The sequence below is a fragment of the Castor canadensis genome, chromosome 2 (assembly GCF_047511655.1).
Source record: "Castor canadensis chromosome 2, mCasCan1.hap1v2, whole genome shotgun sequence".
NCBI classification, from domain to species: Eukaryota; Metazoa; Chordata; class Mammalia; order Rodentia; family Castoridae; genus Castor; species Castor canadensis.
The window spans coordinates 35,861,232-35,886,198 of record NC_133387.1 but is presented as its reverse complement, the minus strand read 5'-3'; the positions used below and the strand labels follow the sequence as shown (position 1 = coordinate 35,886,198).

Below are 24,967 nucleotides of genomic sequence, written 5' to 3'. Positions count from 1 at the left end.
TGAGATTGTCTTGATGAGAAACCAGTCATTGCAGTATACACATGAGCACACAATTTTTGCTAACTAAATAGTGATGTAAAGCACATCTAAACTCACCTCTGAAATCATGAGATTCTCTGTTAAGGCCTTTATCCAGTTCTGCCTCTATTAAAGTTACATGGGAACATACCTTACCCCCCCAGACTAAATCCAGACTCTCTAAGGGCAGGAGACAATCCTATATGTATCTCTTGGGCCTTTATAGTTCTTGGCATTTGAAGAAACATTGAATGAACATTTATTTGAATAAATGATAAGGACCATGACTTCAATAATTTTTGTCTTATTTTGATTTAATGGGTTTCTACATCTTATATTTTTTCAAGGATTTTTTTTGTTTTCTAGCTTCAAAAAAAATAAGCCATTGACTCTAGCCTAACCCTCATATTCTATTCCAATGTCTAAAAGCCTTTAAATCTCCTTGTCATATACCACTATTTTAACTCCAGGGTTTTTTTTTACTTCATTAAAATATTTTTAAATACCTGATGATCAGTTTTTATGAATTAAAGAGATAAGTAATTTCAAAAACCTCCCCAGATGATTCTTTCATGATATCTCTCATCTCCTGTTATTGACAGAGTAGAGATGGAAGGTGGCATATCATGTCATGTCAGTCCCTGCTACCCTTTACCATTCACATAGGATGTCATGATCGCATGAATGACTGATCTCTGCACATATTACCTTTTCTAACCTGCATTCTGGAGCCTTCAGGTGCCAACTATCATGTATCATTTCCTCACTGCCTATTGGGGTGCCTGACACTGAAAGTTTCCTGAATGAATGAAGTACAAACCTGAAATGGGTTCTTGACTGATCCTTGAGAGCTGTCAAGATTATGAACAGTCTTTTGCTCAATCAACTCAGGTAGTGGGAGTTGTGGGCAGAGGCTGATATGAAATTTAAGCTGTCTGAACTCTTATGTATATTTTTGGATTGTCAACCTCTTGAATGATATCAGCCCTGAAGTAGCTCAAGTACCCTTTCTAAGCCGGTGTTTCCCTTTCTCTTCTGCAGGTTGGACTCAGATCTGTGATAGAGCAGTTTCCCGGGAAGCTTGACTTTGTCCTTGTGGATGGGGGTTATGTACTGAGCCATGGCCACAAGCAGTTGATGTGCTTGGCCAGATCTGTTCTCAGTAAGGCAAAGATCTTACTGCTTGATGAGCCCAGTGCTCATCTGGATCCCATGTGAGTTTCAAGAACCCTGTTAGGTAATGGCAGAGAGAGTAGACTCTTTGAATTCTACTTCATATTGACATGAATTCCCATTAGGCTGTCATGTCTTCAAGTAGAGGGAGAGTCCTCAGGTACTACGTAATTGCCCAGTGGAAAAGTCACTATTTGATATGAGCAAAAATACTTATTTCCTTGCTTAAGAGCCCTGTGTTCTCTTCTTAATGTACTTTAAAATTTCACACAAGCCCTTTCACATAATGAACTATTTAGTTATATGGGCACACTCTGATCCTTATATTCTTTTTATACCATAAATATACTTATAGCACACAATCAAGAACTGCTATTAATACTGCATAATGAAAAACATACTTATTCATGAAATTTTCTTTGAAATATTTGTCCTATTTATTTATGAAAACTTAGTGTCTACTTCATGGTTGGAAAGCTGATTATGGCTAACTCTTTATCAATGTTATGTTAAAAAGTATTTTAAGAAAGACATAAAGAACTAAATTGATAAAACATTAAGCATGTTGTCAAAAATAAGTGCAGACCATCTATTTTCTGTGATAATGTTATATGTGGAATTTTCTTTCTTTTTTAGAACATACCAAATAATTAGAAGAACTATAAAACAAGCATTCGCTGATTGCACAGTAATCCTCTGTGAACACAGGATAGAAGCAATGTTAGAATGTCAACGATTTTTGGTGAGTCTTTATACATTTACTTACAATTTCATTTCCCTTATAATTCTTGATAACAATCTCCCACGTGATAATTACTGCAAATTGCAGCAATATACAGGTTCTTACTTGAAACATGTATCACAAAACCACCCAGCTTTACTCAAAATAGCTGCACAGGGTTTTGCTTTGATTTGTGCTGTTAGAGGAGGTTGACAGTGCACTTTAAATAGCAGCACTAACAGAGACATTGTGAATTAGATATCTATGCTTTTTGAGGATTTATTTGGGGACCAAGTCACAAAAATACCCTGCTATTAAAAAATAAAAAGTCCTTCTGTTTCATTCAATAACTAACTCTCCCTGGTTGGGTACAGGTGAGGCTGGTTGTCTTACAATCCTATTTATGGTTTTAATGTGTAATTGAGAGGCTTATTTTATTACTGAGCTGCTGTTTGGGCTCAGGTTAGTCATCTGTCAGTCGTCTTCTCACTGTGCTATCGAAAGAGTCACAGGTTCCTTCAGGTGATATTTATGCATTCTCTCTCTCTGGTTTATTGCCAAGGAAGTTCTGAGGATAATACCCCATGCCATTTCGGTGTAGGTTTTTGACCATCCTGGAGATAAATGCTTTCCTTTGTGAAGGATTCTTATTACCATTTTTATTAACAAGCTCGAAGTGACAAATTAGGGAGCAGACTCATCACCTCTTGCCTTGCCACAGACAAGTTCCAGGGAGTTGTGTAAGGTCCTCTGCCCACTGGCCTTGGGTTGGCTCAACTTTAACACGCAATGCAGGCAATTAGACTCAGGCACATCTGGCCACTTTGGAATTGCTAAGCTGCAGATCCAGTGTTGGAGAAGTTCAAGGCTTGGTGGTGCTTTGGACTTACCTTGTTTTTGAGTTGTTCTCGAAGGACTTTCGGTTCTTCTAAAGTTCTTTGAAGAAGTGCACTTCCTAGTAGTATGCTAGGAAAAATTCCATTTGCTGCATAGAAAATTACAGCTAGACTGGTGGAGGGGCTCACGTGGTAGAGAACCTTCCTAGCAAGCGCAAGGCTCTGAGTTCCAACCCCAGTACTGCCAAGAAAATTACAGCTAATTTCATGGATAGTAGAATCTCTTAAAGCAAGAGGCTGTAACAACATATGAAGTATTGTGGAAAATGCAAAGTTCTGTATGCTGTTTTCTTTTGGCTCTTATTTTCCTTTGAGCCTATGCCAGTTTCTGTTCCTTCTCTGTCTGACCTGCTATCTGTCTGAGATCTAACTAGTGACCCCTTCCTTAGGTCATAGAAGAGAACAAAGTGCGACAGTACGATTCCATCCAGAAACTGCTGAATGAGAAGAGCCTCTTCCGACAGGCCATCAGCTCCTCTGACAGGGTAAAGCTCTTCCCACACCGCAACTCCAGCAAGCACAAGTCTCGATCCCAAATTGCTGCTCTGAAGGAGGAGACAGAAGAAGAGGTCCAAGACACCCGTCTCTAAAGAACAGAGCAAATGATTGCCTGGGACATCTGTTCACAGAATTGAAGGAGAGATTTGGTTGCCTGTGCCTTTAGAAAACAAGCATGAAAGATGCTTTAAAAAAAAAAAAAAGAAGGAAACATTTTGGTAAAAGGAATCAAGGACATTCTTATGGGTCTGGGTAACTGGCTTCCTGGCAATGGTCTAATTGTGTGAAAGGTACTTCAAATCCTTGAAGATTTACCACTTGGGTTTTGCAAGCTGGCTGTTCTTAAAAACACTTGCCATTTGGTAAGAGTGGAAAGGCAGCTGGGTCAACCAGTTTAGTTGTTCAGCTTATTGTTTAGTGAAACTGATTAATTTGTATTTTTGAAGAAATGAGATCATACCATTTAGAGATACGATTAAGTAATGATAACTGGAAACTTGAATGACTATTTTTTCTATCCCCTTTTCTCTCCTCTCCCTGAGATATTTAGACACACAATTATATTGTTTGCCAAGTATTCTGGCTGTCTTATTTCTAAGCAAATATTTGGATACGGTGGGGAGTTATCAGGCAGCTGATTAAAATATGCCCCTTTCAACCTCTAGTGATCGGTCAGGAAAGAACTTCCAGACTTTGGAAATCAAGGTCAGTACCAGCCAGTTCTATCAAACATACAAAGATTCAGATAATCGAACTACATCCCTGACCTGGGAAACGGGCTGTTAACTGTGCCAAGTACTGGATGGGAGAGCTCCCTCAAGGCATACATTGACATGCCTTTTCTCCCCACAAAGCAACAAGCTCATAAGACCTCTGAACTGGAGAAGTCTAGAAAAGCTCCAGCTACAGGCTGCATAGGAAGAAGATAGGCCATGGACACCGTGGGCAGATGCGCAGGAAGTCTGAGCACTGTGATGTACAGGGCAATGGTAATGCATTTTCAGACTTTCACATTTTCTACACAGAGTGGGGGAGAGAATGGGAGACACCTGAAGATTCAATCATAGATTAGTTTTATATGCTTCTGTTTTATAATTTTGTAATACAAATGAAATTTTCTCTAGAAAATATTTATTTTAATACTATTTCCATTTAAGGATGATTATATCATGAATTATATTTGTATGAAAGAATTTTTATATTTGAAATGTTGACTTTTTGGCACTAGCTATTTTTATGATATATTGTGTTAAGATGGGAGCGGTAGGTTGACGTGGGCCAGGAGCCATGATTCACCGGTGTGATTTAGGAGAGACACCTGGGGTGCAGGCGTTGCACTTCTGTGTGGTTCCCAGCCAGCACATGGCCTCTTTCCTCTTGGATGCAGTTGTGAAGAAGATGGCGCTAAAAGCCTGCCTACTCCTATCAAGGGCACTCCGACTTCCCAACTTCAAACTAACCCTTAAGGAGATTGCATTATATTTATTACTGTAAGAAAATATTATGTGTCAACAAAATAAAACCATGCTTCTGCCTTCTATGACTGTTATTTTGACAACTCTAAGTGCCTCATAAGAGCGTAATCATATGATTTTAGTCATTTTGTGCTTGCCTTATTTAATTTAGCATGAAATCATCAATGCTCAACCATGTTATCTCATTGGTCAGAGTTTTCTTCCCTTTTAAGACTGAGTAGTATTTCTTGAATGTGTATATCACATTTATTCATTCACTTGGAAATGGACACTTGGGCTGCTTCCACTCTTTGAATATGGTGCACAGTGCTTCCACGAGCGAGCATGAGTGTACAGCTACCCCTACAAGTTCCTGCTTTTGTGATATAGGACACTTTGAAGTTATTTTTGCTTAAAAAATGGAGGCTTGTAGAACACAAAAGATTTACAGAACTAGCAATACATCCCATACCCGTGTGTTACACTTTGCCGTCAATGAGTCTACATTGACATAACAATAGCACCTGAAGATAGTGATTTCCATTAGGGTTCGTTCTTGGTGGTGGGGGGGCTCTTTTTGAGTTTTAACAAATGTAAAATAAAATGCATAGCATTATGCAGAGTAGTTTCACTGCCCTAAAAATTCCAAGTCCTTGCTTTCATCCCTCCCTCCCTCCCTCCTGCAGAACTCCTGGAAACTGCTGTTCTTACTATATTTTAATAGCTTTGTCTTTCTAGAGTGTCATCAAGATGGAATCAAGCAGTATGTGACTGACTTTGTTCACTTAATAATATGCATTTAATATTCCTCCATATTGTTTCATGACTCCAAAGCTCATTTATTTTTGCTACTGAATAATATTCCATTGTTTGGATGTACCAGAGTTTATCCATTCATCTACTGAAAGACATCTTGGCTCACTCTTAATCATTCTGATGATTTGAATAAAGCTGAAAATGAGTGTGTAGGTTTTTGTGTAAATATAAGTTTCAGCTTCTTTGAGTAAATAAGGAGCATAATTACTAGATCATAAAGTAAAAATATGTAGCTTTGTAAGAAATTGAGTTGTTTTTGTTTTGCTTTTGCAGTATCAGGATTTGAACCCAGGGCCACGTGCTTGCTAAACAAGTTCTGTACCACTTGAGCCACAAACTAGCCCTTTTTGCTTTAGTTGTTTGAAGATAGTGTCTTGTGTTATAGTCCCAGCCTGCCTGGATCGTGATCTTCTTATTTATGCTTCCTGTATAACTGGGATTGTGGATGTGTACTATCAGACTCAGCTTATTGGTTGAGATGGGGAGTCTTGCTAACTTTTTCCCCCAAGCATGCCCAGTCCTAAACTGTTTTTTAAAGTGGCTGTACCGTTTTGAATTCCCACTAATAATGAACAATTCTCTTTTAAAACTATCTTTTATTAGCATGCATTAATAGTATAAGAGGGTTTATTATAATTCCACAGATGTATACAGTGTTGCAGTGTACTTTGAACAAGTTCATCCTTTCTGTCTCTCTTCTATAATAGCATGTGGCCCTTGTAAGTGTTTTGGATTGTCCATTCTAACAGCTGTGCAGTGGTATGTCGTTGTTTTAGTTCACATTTCCCTAATCTTTTCATGTGCTTGTTTGGCAGCTGTTTGTCTTTTTTGGTGTAGTGTCTGCTAAGATCTTTGCCCCATGTTTTAATTGGATTATTTATTTTCTTATTGTTGAGGTTTAAGAGTTGTCTGTGGATTTTGGATAACAGTCTCCCTTTTTTTTTTTTTTACAGTATTTTTATTGTGCTGGGTGGGGGTACACTGTAGTATTTGCAAAAGTTCTTACAATATATCAGATATATCGTACTTGAACTCACCTCCTGTGCAGCTCTCCTTCATCTCCCCTCCCCTGATTCCTGGAATAGTTTCAACAAGGTAGCATTTTTGCATTTACTTACATGTGTACACATTACTTGCACCATATTCATCCTCCTACCCCTTTCTCTGCCACATCTTCCCCCAACCAGTGTCACTACCCCTTCCCCCTGCAGAACCTGTTCCACTTTCCTGTTCTACAATTTTGTAGGAGAAAAAACATAAAAGATAAAAAGAGAAACATGACGTTTTACTAGTTTGAGATAAAGATAGCTACACAGAGAGTTTCCTTGTGTTGTTTCCCTGCAAATGTGTATTAAAACCCCCACTGGTTCATTTCTTCCAGTCCTCTTCTCTCCCTCCTAGTCCCCTTTCCATGGTGACCCCAGCTAGTTTAAGATTTCTGTATTCATTCCTGTACAGTGAGCACATCAACCTCATTCACGTTTTTGGTTTCCTTCCCTTGCCTTATCCCTCCCTTGCACAGCCTCTCCTTAGTGTGATCCTGTCCCATAATATTGCTGCATTTGCTGTAGGTCTATAATCCACATAAGAGGGAGAACATGCGGCTTTTGGCCTTCTAAGCCTGACTAACTTCACTTAAGATGATGTAAGACACCTAAAAAATTAGCTAGCATTTGTTGCCCTTAATGCAGAGAAACTAAAGCAGATACCTTAAAAGCAACTGAGGCCAATAGGAAAAGGGGACCAGGAACTAGAGAAAAGGTTAGATAAAAAAGAATTAACCTAGAAGGTAACACACACGCACAGGAAATTAATGTGAGTCAACTCCCTGTATAGCTATCCTTATCTCAACCAGGAGCACTTGTTCCTTCCTATTATTGCTTATACTCTCTCTACAACAAAATTAGAGATAAGGGCAAAATAGTTTCTGCTGGGTATTGAGGGGGTGGGGGGGAGAGGGAGGGGGCAGGGTGGGTGGTAAGGGAGGGGGTGGGGGCAAGGGGGAGAAATGACCCAAGCCTTGTATGCACATATGAATAATAAAACAATAAAAAAAAAAGATGATGTTCTCCAGTTCCATCCATTTACCTGCAAATGACAAAATTTCATTCTTCTTTGTGGCTGAGTAAAATTCCATTGTGTATAAATACCACATTTTCTTCATCCATTTGTCAGTAGTGGGGCATTTTGGCTGTTTCCATAACTTGGCTATTGTGAATAGTGCTGCAGTAAACATGGGTGTCTGGGTGCCTCTGGAGTAACCTGAGTCACATGCCTTTGGGTACATCCCCAGGAGTGGGATTGCTGGATCATATGGCAGATCTATTTTTAATTTTTTAAGGAGCCTCCATGTTGTTTTCCAAAGTGGTTGTACTAGCTTACATTTCACCAGCTGTGTATGAGGGTTCCTTTCTCTTTGCATCTGCATTAACATTTGTCATTGGTGGTGTTCTTGACGGTAGCTATTGTAACAGGAGTAAAGTGAAATCTTAATGTGGTTTTGATTTACATTTTCTTTATGGCCAGGGATGGTGAGCATTTTTTCATGTGATTTTTAGCCATTTGGATGTCTTCCTTTGAAAAAGTTCTGTTTAGTTCAGTTGCCCATTTCTTTACTGGGTCATTGAATTTTTGGGAGTTTAGGTTTTTGAGCTCCCTGTATATTCTGGTTATCAGTCCCTTGTCAGATGTATAATTGGCAAAGATTTTCTCCCATTCTGTGGATAGCCTCTTCAATTTAGATACCATTTCTTTTGTTGTGCAGAAGTTATTAAATTTCATGTAGTACTATTTGTCAATCCTTTCTCTTAGTTGCTGAGTCATTTGAGTTCTACTGAGGAAGTTATTGCCTATGCCTATTGCTTCCAGTGTATTCCCTGCTCTTTCCTATACTAGCTTCAAGCTTTCAGGTCTCATATTAAAGTCCTTAATCCAATTTGAGTTGATACTTATACAAGGTGACAAACATGGATCTAGCTTTAGTTTTCTGCCAGCAGATAACCAGTTTTCCCAGAAATATTTGTTGAAAAGGCTGCCTTTTCTCCATTGTATGTTTTTGGCAACTTTGTCGAAAATTAGGTAGGTGTAGCTGGATGGATTCATATTCAGGTCCTCTATTCTGTTCCACTGGTCTTCATATCTGTTTTTGTGCCAGTACCATGCTATTTTTATTGCTACAGCTCTGTAGTACAGTTTGAAGTTGGGTATTGTGATACCTCCAGTGTTGCTCCTTTTGCTCAGTATTGCCTTGGCTATTTGTGGTCTTTTGTGTTTCTAAATGGACTTTAGGGTTTTCTACCCTAAAGTAGAAATTCCCAATTTGATGGGAATTGTGTTGAACATGTAGAGTGTTTTGGTAGGAAAGCTGTTTTTACTATGTTGATACTGTCAATCCATGAACATGGGAGATTTTTCCCTCTTCTGTTGTCTTCCTTGAGTTCTTTCTTCAGTGGCTTATACTTTTCCTTGTAGAGGTCATTCACATCCTTTGTGAATGACCTAGGTATTTTTCTTTTTTGAGGATATGGCAAATTGAATTGTTTTCCTATATTCTTTCTCAATCTGTTCATTGTTGGTGTATAGAAAGGCTACTGATTTTTGTAGGTTGATTTTATATCCTGCTACTTTGCTGAAGCCATTTATGGTGTCTAGGAGTTTTTTGGTGAATTTCTCGGGTCTACTAGGTATAAATTCATGTCATCTTCTAATAGGAATAGTTTGACTACTTCTTTACCTGTTTGTATTCCTTTTATTTCTTCTTCCTGCCTTATTACTTTGTCTAGAAATTCCAAGACTGTGGTGAATAGGGGGAGGGAAAGTGCACACCATTGACTTGTCCCTGACTTTAGGGGAAATGGTTTCAGTTTTTTCGCATTAAGTATGACGTTGACTGTAGGTTTGTCGTATAACTTTTATTATATTGAGGTACCTTCCTTCTATTCCTAGTTTCATCAGAACTTTTATCATGAAATGGTGTTGAATCTTATCAAAAGCTTTTTCTGGATGTATTGAGATGATCAAGTGGTTTTTGTCTTTGTTTCTGTTAATGTGCTATATTACATTTAATGATTTGCATATGTTGAAGCATCCCTGGTAAGAAGCCGACTTTGTCATGGGGTGTATGATCTTTACAGTATGTTGTTGGATTCGATTTGCCATTATTTTATTGAGGATTTTTGCATCAGTATTCATTAAGGAGATTGACCTGTAATTCTCTTTTTCAGATGTGTCCTTGTCTGGTTTGGGGGTGAGTGTAATACTGGCTTCATAAAATGAGTTAGGCAGTGTTCCTTCCTTTTCTATTTCTTAGAAAAGGTTAGTTCTTTAAAGGTATGGTAGAATCCAGTGGAGAATCTGTCAGGCCTGGACTTTTCTTTTTTAGGAGACTCTATTGCTGCTTCATTTTGATTGTGTGTTATAGATCTGTTTAGGTGATTAATATCCTCTTGGTTCATTTTGGGTGGTCATGTGTATCTAGAAATTTGTCCATTTCTTCAAGATTTTCCAATTTATTTGTATATAAGTTCTCAAAGTAGTCTGTGATTATTCCCTGGATTTCCTTGTTGTTTGCTGTTATCTCTTCTTTTTAGTTTCTGATTTTACTAATTGGGTCGTTTCCCTCCTCATTTTAGTCAGGTTAGCCAGGGACTTGTCAATCTTGTTTTTTTTTTTTTTTTTTTTTTCAAAGAAGTAGCTTTTTGTTTCATTGATTCTTTGTATGGTTTTTTTTGTTTTTTTTTTTTTTTTTGGTCTCCATTTTGTTGACTTTGGCCCTTATTTTTATTATCTCTCCTTCTTGTTTTGAGTTTAGCTCATTCTTGTTTTTCTAGGAGTTTGAGATGTAGCATTAGGTTATTTATTTGAGATCTTTCTTTGTTTTTTATATATGCACTCATGCTATAAACTTTCCTCTTAGCCTTTGTTGTATCCCATAGATTCTGATAGCTTGTGTTTTCATTTTCATTAAATTTCAGAAATTTTTTTATTTCCTCTATTATTTCTTCTATAACCCACTGATTGTTGAGCAATGTATTGTTCAGCTTCCAATTGTGTATTTTCTGCTGCTGCTTTTGTTGTTGAGATCTAGTTTTATTGCATTGCAATCAAATAGTATGTGGGGAATTATTTCAATTTTCTTATCTTAGTTGAGACTGGCTGTGTGCTCTAAGATATGGTCTGTTTTGGAGAAAGGTCCATGAACTGCTGAGAAGAATACATATTGTGTTATTGGAGGGTGGAATAATCTGTAGACATTTGTCAGGTCCATTTGTTCTATGGTATCATTTAGTTCTAGGATTTATTTGTTAATTTTTTGTCTGAGCAGTCTTCTATCAGATGTGTGTTTTCTGGATATTTTTCTCCCAATTTGTGACTTGTCTTTTCGTTCTATTGAGTTTTTGTTTCACAAAGTAGAGTTTTAATTGTAATTAATTTTAACTTATTAAGTACTTCTTTGAAAGATTTTGCCTTTGGCATTGTATCTAAAAAGTCATTGCCATACTCAAGGTCTTCTAGGAATTTCTTTTTTGTTACCTTCTAGAAGTTGTATGGTCATGCATTTTATATTTTGATCTATTATATATTTTTGAGTTAATTTTTAGGGTTTAAGGTCTATGTCTAGATTATTTGTCTAGCATATGAATATTGAGTTCTTCTAGCACAATTTATTGAAAAAATCATCTTTGTACCATTTGTCAAAGATCAGTTGATTATATTTATATGGGTCTATTTTTGGGCTTGCTATTCTGTTGATCTAGTTTTTTTTTTTTTATTCATATGTGCATACAAGGCTTGGGTCATTTCTCCCCCCTGCCCCCATCCCCTCCCTTACCACCCACTCTGCCCCCTCCCTCTCCCCCCCACCCCCTCAATACCCCACAGAAACTATTTTGCCCTTATTTCTAATTTTGTTGAAGAGAGAGTATAAGCAATAATAGGAAGGAACAAGGGTTTTTGCTAGTTGAGATAAGGATAGCTATACAGGGAGTTGACTCACATTAATTTCCTGTGCGTGTGTGTTACCTTCTAGGTTAATTCTTTTTGATCTACCCTTTTCTCTAGTTCCTGGTCCCCTTTTCCTACTGGGCTTAGTTGCTTTTAAGGTATCTGCTTTAGTTTCTCTGCGTTAAGCGCAACAAATGCTAACTAATTTTTTAGGTGTCTTACCTATCCTCACCCCTCTCTTGTGTGCTAAAACTTTTATCATGTGCTCATAGTCCAATCCCCTTGTTGTGTTTGCCCTTGATCTAATGTCCACATATGAGGGAGAACATACGATTTTTGCTCCTTTGGGCCAGGCTAACCTCACTCAGAATGATGTTCTCCAATTCCATCCATTTACCAGCGAATGATAACATTTCGTTCTTCTTCATGGCTGCATAAAATTCCACTGTGTATAGATACCACATTTTCTTAATCCATTCGTCAATGGTGGGGCATCTTGGCTGTTTCCATAACTTGGCTATTGTGAATAGTGCTGCAATAAACATGGGTGTGCAGGTGCCTCTGGAGTAACCTGTGTCACAGTCTTTTGGGTATATCCCCAAGAGTGGTATTGCTGGATCAAATGGTAGATCAATGTCTAGCTTTTTAAGTAGCCTCCAAATTTTTTCCAGAGTGGTTGTACTAGTCTACATTCCCACCAACAGTGTAAGAAGGTTCCTTCTTCCCCGCATCCTCACCAACACTTGTTGTTGGTGGTGTTGCTAATGATGGCTATTCTAACAGGGGTGAGATGGAATCTTAGTGTGGTTTTGATTTGCATTTCCTTTATTGCTAGAGATGGTGAGCATTAATCCATGTGTTTTTTGGCCATTTGAATTTCTTCTTTTGAGAAAGTTCTATTTAGTTCACTTGCCCATTTCTTTATTGGTTCATTAGTTTTAGGAGAATTTAGTTTTTTAAGTTCCCTATATATGCTGGTTATCAGTCCTTTGTCTGATGGACAGCTGGCAAATATTTTCTCCCACTCTGTGGGTGTTCTCTTCAGTTTAGAGACCATTTCTTTTGATGAACAGAAGCTTTTTAGTTTTATGAGGTCCCATTTATCTATGCTATCTCTTAGTTGCTGTGCTGCTGGGGTTTTGTTGAGAAAGTTCTTACCTATACCTACTAACTCCAGAGTATTTCCTACTCTTTCCTGTATCAACTTTAGAGTTTGGGGTCTGATATTAAGATCCTTGATCCATTTTGAGTTAATATTGGTACAGGGTGATATACAAGGATCTAGTTTCAGTTTTTTGCAGGCTGCTAACTAGTTTTCCCAGCAGATTTTGTTGAAGAGGCTGTCTTTTCTCCATCATATATTTTTAGCACCGTTGTCAAAGACAAGTTGGTTATAGTTGTGTGGCTTCATATCTGTGTGGCTCTATTCTGTTCCACTGGTCTTCATGTCTGTTTTTGTGCCAGTACCATGCTGTTTTTATTGTTATTGCTTTGTAATATAGTTTGAAGTCGGGTATCGTGATACCTCCAGCATTGTTCTTTTGACTGAGTATTGCTTAGACTATTCATGGCCTCTTGTGTTTCCATATAAATTTAAAGGTAGATTTTTCAATCTCTTTGATGAATGTCATTGGAATTTTGATGGGAATTGCATTAAACATGTAGATTACTTTTGGGAGTATCGACATTTTTACTATGTTGATTCTACCAATCCATGAGCATGGGAGATTCTCTCCACTTTCTATAGTCTTCCTCAATCTCTTTCTTCAGAAGTGTATAGTTTTCCTTGTAGAGGTCTTTCACGTCTTTTGTTAGGTTTACACCTAGGTATTTGATTTTTTTTGAGGCTATTGTAAATGGAATTGTTTTCGTACATTCTTTTTCAGTTTACTCATTGTTAGTGTATAGAAATGCTAATGATTTTTCTATGTTGATTTTATATCCTGCTACCTTGCTATAGCTATTGATGATGTCTAGAAGCTTCTGAGTAGAGTTTTTTGGGTCTTTAAGGTATAGGATCATGTCATCTGCAAATAGGGATATTTTGACAGTTTCTTTACCTATTTGTATTCCTTTTATTCCTTCTTCTTGCCTAATTGCTCTGGCTAGGAATTCCAGTACTATGTTGAATAGGAGTGGAGATAGTGGGCATCCTTGTCTGGTTCCTGATTTTAGAGGGAATGGTTTTAATTTTTCTCCGTTAAGTATAATGCTGGCTGTAGGTTTGTCATATAGCTTTTGTAATGTTGAGGTACTTTCCTTCTATTCCTAGTTTTCTTAGAGCTTTTATCATGAAATGGTGTTGGATCTTATGAAAGGCTTTTTCTGCATCTATTGAGATGATCAAGTGGTTTTTGTCTTTGCTTCTGTTAATGTGGTTTATTACGTTTATTGATTTTCATATGTTGAACCACCCCTGCATCCCTGGGATAAAGCCTACTTGGTCATGGTGAATAATCTTTTTGATGTGTTGTCAAATTCGGTTTGCCATTATTTTGTTGAGGATTTTTGCGTCAATGTTCATTAAGGAGATTGGCCTATAGTTCTCCTTTGTGGAGGTGTCTTTGCCTGGTTTTGGGATAAGTGTAATACTGGCTTCATAAAATGTGTTTGGCAGTTTGCCTTCCCTATCTATTTCGTGGAACAGTTTAAGGAGGGTTGGTATCAGTTCTTTTTTAAAGGTCTGATAGAATTCAGCAGAGAATCCATCAGGTCCTGGACTTTTCTTTTTGGGGAGACTCTTGATTGCTGCTTCAATTTCATTTTGTGTTGTAGATCTATTCAGGTGATTAATATCCTCTTGGTGCAGTTTTGGATGGTCATATGTATCTAGAAATCTGTCCATTTCTTTAAGATTTTCAAATTTATTTGAATATAGGTTCTCAAAGTAGTCTATGATGATTTCCTGGACTTCCATGGTGTTTGTTGTTATCTCCCCGTTTGCATTCCTGATTCTACTAATTTGGGTTTTTTCTCTCCTTATTTTAGTCAGGTTTGCCAGGGGTCTATCAATCTTGTTTATTTTTTCGAAGAACCAACTTTTTGTTTCATTAATTCTTTGAATGGTTTTTTTGGTTTCTATTTCATTGATTTTAGCTCTTATTTTTATTATTTCTCTCCTATTGGTTTTGGGATTTGCTTGTTCTTGTTTTTCTAGGAGTTTGAGATGTATCATTAGGTCATTGATTTGGGATCTTTCAGTCTTTTTAATATATGCACTCATGGCTATAAACTTTCCTCTCAGGACTGCCTTAGCTGTGTCCCATAGGTTCCGGTAGGTTGTATTTTCATTTTCATTGATTTCCAGAAACTTTTTAATTTCCTCCTTTATTTCATCAATGATCCATTGTTCATTAAGTAATAGTTATTTAGTTTCCAACTGTTTGCATATTTTTTGTCTTTACTTTTGTTGTTGAGTTCTACTTTTACTGCATTGTGATCAGATAGTATGCAAGGTAAAATTTCTATTTTCTTATATTTGCTGAGACTTGCTTTGTGCCCTAGGATATGATCTATTTTGGAGAAGGTTCATGGGCTGCTGAGAAGAATGTATATTGTGTAGAGGTTGGATGAAATGTTCTGTAGACATCTACTAGGTCCATTTGATCTATTGCGTATTTTAGATCTTGGATTTCGTTATTGATTTTTTGTTTGGATGACCTCTCTATTGATGATAATGGGGTGTTAAAGTCTCCCACAACCACTGTGTTGGCGTTTATATATGCTTTTAGGTCTTTCAGGGTATGTTTGATGAAATTGGGTGCGTTGACATTGGGTGCATACAGGTTGATGATTATTATTTCCTTTTGGTCTATTTCCCCTTTTATTAGTATGGAATGTCCTTCTTTATCTCGTTTGATCAATGTAGGTTTGAAGTCTACTTTGTCAGAGATAAGTATTGCTACTCCTGCCTGTTTTTGGGGGCCATTGGCTTGGTAAATCTTTTTCCAGCCTTTCATCCTTAGCCTATGCTTATTTCTGTCAGTGAGATGGGTCTCCTATAAGCAACAAATTGTTGGATCTTCCTTTTTAATCCATTTCATCAAAAGGTGCCTTTTGATGGGTGAATTAAGTCCGTTAACATTAAGTGTTAGTACTGATAGGTATGTGGTGATTCCTGCCATTTAGTTGTTTTAGTTGTTTGAAGGTTTGATTGTGTGTACCTAAGTTGAGGTTACTCTCTACTGTCTTGCTTTTTCTTTTCCTGTGGTTTGGTGCTGCCTGTCTTTTCATGGTTAAGTTGGGTTTCACTTTCTGTGTGCAGAATCCCTTGAAGAATCCTTTGTAGTGGTGGCTTTGTGGTCACATATTGTTTTAGTTTCTGCTTATCATAGAAGACTTTTATTGCTCCATCTATTTTGAATGATAGTTTTGCTGGGTAGAGTATCCTGGGGTTGAAGTTATTTTCATTCAGTGCCCGGAAGATCTCACCCCACGCTCTTCTTGCTTTTAATGTTTCTGTTGAGAAGTCTGCTGTGATTTTGATGGGTTTACCTTTGTATGTTACTTGTTTTTTCTCTCTTACAGCCTTCAAATTCTTTCTTTAGTTTCTGAACTTGTTGTTTTAATGATGATATGTCACGGGGTAGTTCTATTTTGATCTGGTCTGTTTGGTGTCCTGGAGGCCTCTTGCATCTGTATGGGAATATCTTTCTCTAGATTTGGGAAATTTTCCGTTATTATTTTGTTAACTATATTACACATTCCCTTTGCTTGCACCTCTTCTCCTTCTTCGATGCCCATGATTCTCAAGTTTGGTCTTTTGATGAAGTCGGTGAGTTCTTGCATTTTCATTTCACAGGTCTTGAGTTGTTTAATTAATAGTTCTTCGGTTTTTCCTTTAAATACCATTTCATCTTCAAGTTCTGAGATTCTGTCTTCTGTTTGTTCTATTCTGCTGGATTGGCCTTCTGTTTTGTTTTGCAGTTCTGTTTGGTTCTTTTTTTCTGAGGTTTTCCATATCCTGGGTCATTTCCTCTTTAATGTTGTCTATTTTTGTCCTGAGTTCATTTATCTGTTTATGCATCGTGTTCTCTCTTTCACTTTGGTGTTTATACAGTGCTTCTATGGTTTCCTTTATTTTTTCTTTTGCTTTTTCAAATTCTCTATTTTTGTTGTCTTGGAATTTCTTGAGTGTCTCCTGTACATTTTGGTTGACCCTATCCAGTATCATCTCTATAAAATTCTCGTTGAGTACCTGTAGTATGTCTTCTTTTAAATTATTCTTGTGGGCTTCATTGGGTCCTTTGGCATAGTTTATCTTCATTTTGTTGGAGTCTGGATCTGAGTTTCTGTTCTCTTCATTCCCCTCTGGTTCCTGTACTAATTTTTTGCTGTGGGGAAACTGATTTCCCTGTTTTTTCTGTCTTCCTGTCATTGTCATTGGTGTTGTTACTGTCCCTGTACTGTGTGCAATTAAGTATTTTCTAGCTTGTAATAATAACAATGGTAATATTTAGAATGCAAGGGTGAGCTGAGATGGAAAGCAAGAAGTTAAAGAAATGGGAAAAACAAATACTCAGACTAGAGGGAGAAAACAGAACAAGGTATTAGACAAAAAGGTTTCAAAGGTATAAACAGGGAGCTTTAGTGTATAATTGACAGTAAGCTGAACAGACATTAGAGAGACAGAGGATTGAAAATCAAAAATAAAAAAAAAGAATAACAATAAAAAGTAAGTAAATGAAAGAAAAATCTCTATATAAAAATGTATTAAAATAAAATGAAAAAATAGAAAATTTAAAAAAACCAAAAAACCAAAAAACCAAAAAACCTCCAAGTTCAAATACAATGAAGTTTCAGTCTTAATAATTTGGGTGTCCACCTCAGTCCCCAATCCTGGAGATGGTGCTTCAGATGTTGTTTTGTAGTTGTCTCATCAAAGGGGATGCATAAAGTAGAATAAAACTACACACACACACGCACAAAAAAAAACCCACCAAGTGTCCCAAGTTCACATGCAATACAGTTTCAGTAAGTTTTTCAGCTTGCAGGTGTAATTCGGTTGTTCTCTCATCAAAGGTAGGGAGACAAAGAAAAAAAAAGTCTGGAGACAGTTCTGAGAATGGTTTCTGCAACTGTGGCTTGCCTGCCTGCTGCTGTCAGCCTGCTGTTGCTGGAGGCGTTATTTATGCAGATCTCAGGGGTGAGCTTAGCACTCACCTGGCCTTGCAGGCTTTGTTTGCTCAGATTTCTCCTGTGCATGAGCCTCAGCTACAAGCTTTCCCCTTTCCAAGCACTGGGAAAGGTGACACTGCACCCACGTTCTCAGGCCTGCGTGTTTATTTACAGTTCATGTGGGAGGTGAGTCTTCTCCCCTCTCCTGTGCAGTTCTCCTCCCACCTCCGCTTTCACAAGCTTTCCTGCTCCTGGTTGCTGGGTTTGCGCCCCCGCTCCCGCCAGAGTCCAGACTGGCTTGTTTATTTACAGTCCCGGGAAGGATTCTCTTCCCCCAATCTTTGGCGCTCAGTGCTCCCCACCCTCTTTCCCACGTGTCTTTATTGTTCTTATTGCTTATTAGTCAGTTTCTCTTTTTTCCCTGGGTGGAGGTCAGTCTGTCCAGGGGGCTATGCTGCTCTGGCCCAGGCTTGTCTGTGGGAGTACCATGGTACCACAAAGCTCACCTGGTCTGCATCTTCCCAAGCCTTCTGGGTGCCGGTGACTGGCAGCCTGGGGGCCTTCCTGGTTTCTCCGTTTAACGTGAAGTGGAGATTCTCTGCGCCGGTTGGAGGTGTGGAGGGGTCAAAGTTATGCCTCTTCTCAGTGATTATGCCTGCAAAGTGTGTCTCCAGCGTCTCTCCAAGATTTCACTATAGGAGGCTCACTTTCTGCTTCCTCCCTCTAGCTGCCATCTTGGGATCCTCTGATCTAGTTTTCTAATTTTCTTTTCTTTACCAATACCACATTGTGTTGATTAGTATAATGCCAGTCAGGAGTGCAATGATATCTATCTATTTATATCAGAGAGAGATAAGAGAACAGGAGAGAGAGAGGGAGAAGAGAAGGTGAGGGGAGGAGATATTAGGCAGAAAGTCTTTGTCTCAGGAGAGGGCAATCTAAAAGAGGAAATATGAGCTCCTATGGGACCTGAGGCCAACTTATTTTATTATGAAGATAACAAAGCTGCTATTTCAAATAAATTCATTTGTCTTACCACCTCCAAAGGCCATGTACCTAATTTTGTATTTATACTTTTGCAATCTTTGGAAAGAGCTACTCTCCTCAAAAATTACAAAATTATAAAAGGTATAGGCTCTTAAAAACCCTTGACATGTCCTTGATTAAGAGATGGGAATTCAGAGGAGGAAGCAGTGTCAGTTGGTGGAGAAGTAGGCTATTCAGGGCAGGTGTGTATAGAAAGTGGCATTTTGAATGAGACTTGGGGACTTGAACTGTATATTTGAACAAGTAGAGGTGTGAAGACTGGTACTCCAGGCAAAGAGCCTGGAGGCTTAGGGCATCCACAGAAAGCAGTCTCTGGTTCAATCTGGTTGTGGATACCTAGAGGAAGTAAAGGGGCATAGACTGAAGCAAGATGATGGAGATTATGGATCTTGAAAGCCAACACAGCAAAGGAACTAAATACTTAGAAAAATTCTTTAGTCATCCTCAAGAGCAATGGGTCTCAAAATCTGGTCCTTGGATCAGCACTCTCTACCTCACTTAAGAACTTGTATGAAATATGCATTCTTGGGCCCTATTTAGACAGACTGATTAGAAACTGTGATGGTGGGGACATAATGTGTGTTTTAATACCCTCCCAATGGTGCTGATGCATTCCTGCCCACTGTGAGAAATCTTGTCTTAGGGCCATTTGGTCCAGGGGAGTGAAGGCAGAAATGTGGCTGCAAATGGGTGAGTTTGGAGGTGAGAGGCCATATAAACACTAACTTTAGTGATAGGAAGTAAGAAGGAAGAACAGTGTTCTGAGGAGGTGGAGAGATCAGATGCAATGTAGAAGCATTGCCTCTGCACTGAGGAGAGTAGATTTTCTCTGAGACAGGCAGAAAGGAGAGGAGAGAAGTTAAAGAGGACCTTTAAGCACAGAATGGGGAAAACGAAGGGTGGTTCCCACCTAAAGATTTGTTGCTGCCTCAATCTTTTAAGTCAACTATAAGTCAAAGTCGTGGAGTCAGGTGTGTCAGGTCTCTGACTTTGTTCTTCTCCTTCAGTTAAGTCTCCAAATACAGTAGTTGAGTCTTCTACTTCTTGCATTTTCATTAGCTTTTACCTATGAATTTTGACACTTTGCTGTTATGTGCATACTCACTAAGAAGTGTTATGTCTTTTTGAAGTATTAATCCCTTTTTCATTATGTAATGCTCCTCTTGATCTCTAATACCTTTCTTGATCTGAGTCTACCCTGTTTGAAATTAATGTAGCTACTCCCACTTTCTTTTGAATGAGTGTTAGCATGGTATAATTGTATCCATTCCTTGTTAATCTATGTGGCTTTAAATTTAAGCCGGTTTCTTAAAGATAACATGAAGTTGGGCCTTGATTTTTAATCCACTCTTACAATCTCTCTTTAATGGGTATATTTAGACCACTGACATTTAAAATGATTATTAATATAGATTAATAGCTACCCTATTTCTTACTATTTTCTGTTTGTCCTTGTTCTTTGTTCCTAATTTTGTTTTCCACTTGTTTTTTTCTTTTGGTGTTCTTCTTCCTTCCTGTCCCTTTTATTGTTGCTGTTGATTCATTTTATACCTAAGCATATATATCTATATACTTACATATGAATATAATGTTATTATTTTGAACAAACGATTATCTGGTAGATTAATAATAAGAAAAATAAAAGTTCTTATTTTGCCTTCATGATTCATTTTTTGATGCTTGCTCTATTTTATATAAGTCAATTTTGATCTCTATCATCTTCCTTCTCTCTGAAGAACTTCTCTTAAACTTTTCTTGCAAGGCAGGTCTCCTGACAACACATTTCCCTCAACTTTTTTCTGATAAAGTTTTATTTCTCTTTCACATGTGGGAGTATAGAACTCTAGGTTGGTGTGTTTGGTTCTTTTCCTCTTAACACTTTAAATATTTCACTCCACTTTCTTCTTGCTTACATGGTTTCTAAGGAGAAGATGGATGTAGCTCTTATCTTTGCTTCTCTTTAGATGAGATTCTTTCTTCCTCTGGCATCTTTCAAGCTTTTTTTTATCTCTGATTTCCTGAAGTTTGACTATGATATGACTATTTTTTTTTTTAACAGTCAGCCTGCATTATATTCTCTGAACTGCTGGAATCTGTAGTTTTGTATATGAGATTAATTTGAGGAAAATTCTCAGTCACTATTGCTTCAGATATTTCTTCTCTTTCTTATTCTTCTGATATTCTTATATTATGTATGTTATAGCTTTCGTGTCTGTCTCATGGTTCTTAGCTGTTCTGTTCTGGTTGGCTTTTTTTTTTTTTTTCTTTCTCTTTTTTTTTCAGTGTTGGAGAGTTCTATTGTCAAATCTTCAAGTTCAGACATTCTTTCTTCAGTGATTTCCAGTGCATTAATGAGCCCAGAAAAGGCCTTCATCATTTTTGTTAGTGTTTTGGGTGTGTACTTTTCTTTTTCTTAGAATTTCAAACTCTGTCCTTACATTATCTACCTATTCTTTACATATTATTTACTCTTTCCATGAAAGGATCAGCATATTAATGACTTGTTTCAAAAGTCCTGGTTTGATAATTAAAACATTCTTACCTACTCTGGTTCTGATGTCTGTTTCTTCCTTGTTCAAACTATGTTTTCACACTTTTTAGTATGTTTTACAATTTTTTGTTGAAAGTCAGACAAGATTTCCTGGGAAAAGGAATTGTGGCAAATAGGCTTTTATTATATAATAATAATTTGAGAGGGATGCTCTACAGTCTTATGATTAGGTCTTGGTCTTTTGTGAACCTGTGCTCTTGGACTGTGAATTTCACCAGTACTTCTTAGAGTTTTTCTTCCTCTTTTTTGGGGGTGGGAGTCAGGATGGCTAGAAGGGGCTGAAAATGGTTATTTCTCTTTCCTTGGGTAGATTATATCTGATAAGACCCTAGCAAATTAGCCTATGGCATGATAGTTTCTCCTAAGGGAAGGCCTTCTTAACATCAACAGAACATTGTGGTATATTTCACAATGGTTACTTTTCCCTTCCCCCTGCAAAAACAAGAGGGGATTTTTCTCCAATATTCGTTTCCAATGTTCCTGGCAGAGCTCCTACAGGAATACCCATGAAAATGTGGTCCCCTCACCACTAACTAGGTCTCCCTAGAGTTTAAAACACTTAGTGTTTTCCATTCTGAACCTCCAGAAATTTATCACCTAGAGTTTAGGTTTTCCTACCATTGTACTGGCTCCTTTGGAGGGTTTTGCTTGGCATCTTCTGCACAGGTAAGTATGATTCTTCTATCCACCTATTTGCTTCTCCAGTTTGGGAAGCAGTGGTTTGTCCTGTGCTCCACCCTCTCTGATGTGTCAGAAAAGAGTTGTAAGTTTTTCAGTTTATTCACCTTTTCACTTGGGATTATGATGAATTCTAAGCTCCATGCTGGACTGAAATGCTGGACTGAAAGTGGAAATCCTTGTAGTTCGTTTTTCGTTAAAAACAACCAGAACTTTGCAAAGCTGGATGGAATCAAATGCAAACTTAGTAGACAAAAGAAATCCTAGTTAGGAAAGTCCCATCAAAGAAAAACACTGAGAAAAGAAGGGAAAGTCCATATTGGTCACCAGAGCTCTATTGCTCATTCCAACTCTTGACCTTTCCTCATAGCAAGTTCTCTTATTTTTTTTTTTAAATAAGGTTATTTTAGCCACAGGCATTCTATTTTTATCTATTTGTTTTCTCTCGTAAAGTCTTGAGTTTTTAGGCTTTACTTACTTTCATTTTTTAAATCGATTTTTCAGCCCTTTCACTTTCACCTCAGTATGAGAAAAAAGCAAAAGCTTAACGCTAATACATTTTCTTCAGTAACCCGGGGCCTTCCAGGGTTGGGAAATTGCTACCTGTTAGAGTGAAAGACTAATAACACCCCCAAAGTAAATATTTTAGTAGTTGGTAAAAAAAGAATATTCACATACCATGTAGAAGACAATTTAGAACGAGGTTTAGAAAGAGCTCAATGTAAAAACCTGTTTGACCTGTTAAAACAGGTGTGAAGAATTATAATTCCCTACAAAAAGCTGCAATGAAAAAATCTATAAATGCAAGACAAATACATGAGAACTCCACATTGATAGACTTAGAATGATAAGCTAATTCTACTGTGTAGAATCTGAGCTCAGAGTCACTGTCAATTCAAGAAACAAAGAACTGATATCTTGGTACATTCTAAGATAAATATTTCTTGGCAAAAGTTTTGGCTTCATCCTTAATTCATTATAGCGGGAATACACATTTGATTTTTTAATAACTCATTTTCTCTGGTTGTAAAATGGTATGATGCATTGTGAAATATTTTTAAAAATTTTGTTGAAATGAACGTGCTGATATTAACCTTTAATTTCACATAATAAAGTAAATTAATGCAGCAATAATGCTAAATAGTCACTTGAATCAAAAGATTTGATCCAATTCCAACATATCTTCCTTTGACTGAAGTGCAAAATCTGTGCAAAAAGTACAGCTTTACTTTCAAAAACTGCCCCCTTGTGGAGATTTTGTTCTATTATTAAAGATAGTTTCCCAAAACAGCACCTGCTAAAAACACAGAAATGAGTACAGAATCTTACACACTGACTTAAATGAATCTCCAAGACATTTTATTCTTTTTTTGATGCAATGATGTATTTATTAGGCAATATAACTTTCAAATCAAAAATAAAAGTAAAAGCCAATACAAATCAAGAAAAATTATAAAACAAAGTATGTAGAGTGAGTTATAAAATGGGCTTCAAATGATTCTTATTTTCTGTCTAAATGAAGATTAGTTAAATAAGTTAATATTTTGACAGAGATTGTAATTGCACTTGAAAAATTCAACCAAGAGGGTTACATATTCTCAGGGGCATGGTGGGCTTATTTTAGTCATTAAAGATGTACAAAACATGTATGTACATGTGCACTGTGAACAACAGCTAGTAATTCACTTCTCCACTTAGTTTTTGGTTTGGAGATGCTGAGTGGATTTCAAGCAAATACTTCTATTTTGAAAATTTAAGTGTACTGAATCAAGGTGTTGGCATATTTCTTTAATAATTATTTAGGCATGTTACAGAAAATGTAGTAGCTATGGCCTCTTTTGTCCAGTTTCTTGTATATATTTTCCTTCCATTAAGTCTTCTTTCAAACCACAGTATACTCTACTGTATTATCTGAGTGACTGGTTTTTTTAAATTAATTTCTATCTGTTGCTATAAATATTTTTATACTTGGTCTTTACCCAATTTGTCACATGGAAATGTGGCCATCATTTTTTACTTTTTTATTCTGAAGAGTAAATCTTTGTCTTTTGTACAAAAAACAATCTTTAAATACATTTCTTTAGGTATTTTTCCATATTTTTAGGATCAATTTTGTAACAGTTAAACTTTAGCAATCTCATGTACACTATTCAACATGTGATTGACACACCCAAATTACTGTAATTTATTTCTTAATATCTGAAAACATTTTATTTGATTTTGTCTGTACAATTCTATCAGCACTTGGATGAAAATTTGGTATCATACGTCAAGCCCTTCCTTTGTCTTTTTGCATGCCCTCAACATCTAAGGAGAATTCTTTGTGAGTTCCCTGAGTACCATAAATTCTGGTGTGACCCTGTCACCTTCTTGGGCAGTGTGATTAGAAGCCAGGTTATGACAACTTGATAATTCACCTTATCCACTTATTTTTTTTCTTTGGAAATGTTGATTAGATTTTATCTCTTCACAGAATAATTATTTAGATTGGAAAGCATTTTTCTTTGATATTGTCTGTATATTTCTATTAACACTTGCATGAAATTTCAGTGCTGTAGGCCAGATACATCCTGAAGCTTGAAACATGTCCTTACTGTCTTAGGAGATTTCCATGTGATTTTTTTTTTTGGAGTTCCTCCATTTCTTATATCTTCTGCTCATATTCATGTACATCAAGATTATAAGCTAGGTTATGAGAAAGTGATCACTCACCCTTAGCACTCAGATTGTCTTTGGAGATGTTGATTTGATTTCACCAGATTGTTTTCTTTTGAGAATTTGAGTATATTATTGTATTGGCATCTTTCTTTAAGAAGTATTCAGACATGTTGCAGTGAATTTTCTTTATGCCTTATAAAATTTGTTTCTTCTTTTCTAGAATTTCATCTGAATGATTTCCTTTCGCCAAGACCCTGATAATTATCTTTCCTTCCATCATGCAAGACATTTTGAGTAAGCCATGTTGAATATTGTAAAAGAAGCATGGCATGAATAGTTTGGGGAAAACAAATAGTCCTTTACCATCTACCTTTGTTACTGATGTAGTTACAGATGG

The 24,967-nt window shown here is 37.1% G+C and overlaps 1 protein-coding gene across 1 annotated transcript in view; it reads left to right on the top strand.

Annotated features, from left to right (window-relative positions):
* The window catches only part of Cftr (CF transmembrane conductance regulator), a 164,279-nt gene extending 159,444 nt beyond the window's left edge, over positions 1 to 4,835 (top strand). The window contains exons 25-27 of the mRNA XM_074064486.1: positions 1,060 to 1,232; positions 1,828 to 1,933; positions 3,198 to 4,835. Of these exons, the coding sequence (XP_073920587.1) occupies positions 1,060 to 1,232; positions 1,828 to 1,933; positions 3,198 to 3,398 (480 nt within the window). The 3' untranslated portion in view covers positions 3,399 to 4,835. The remainder of the gene's footprint in view (positions 1 to 1,059; positions 1,233 to 1,827; positions 1,934 to 3,197) is intronic.
* The last annotated feature ends 20,132 nt before the right edge of the window (positions 4,836 to 24,967 follow it).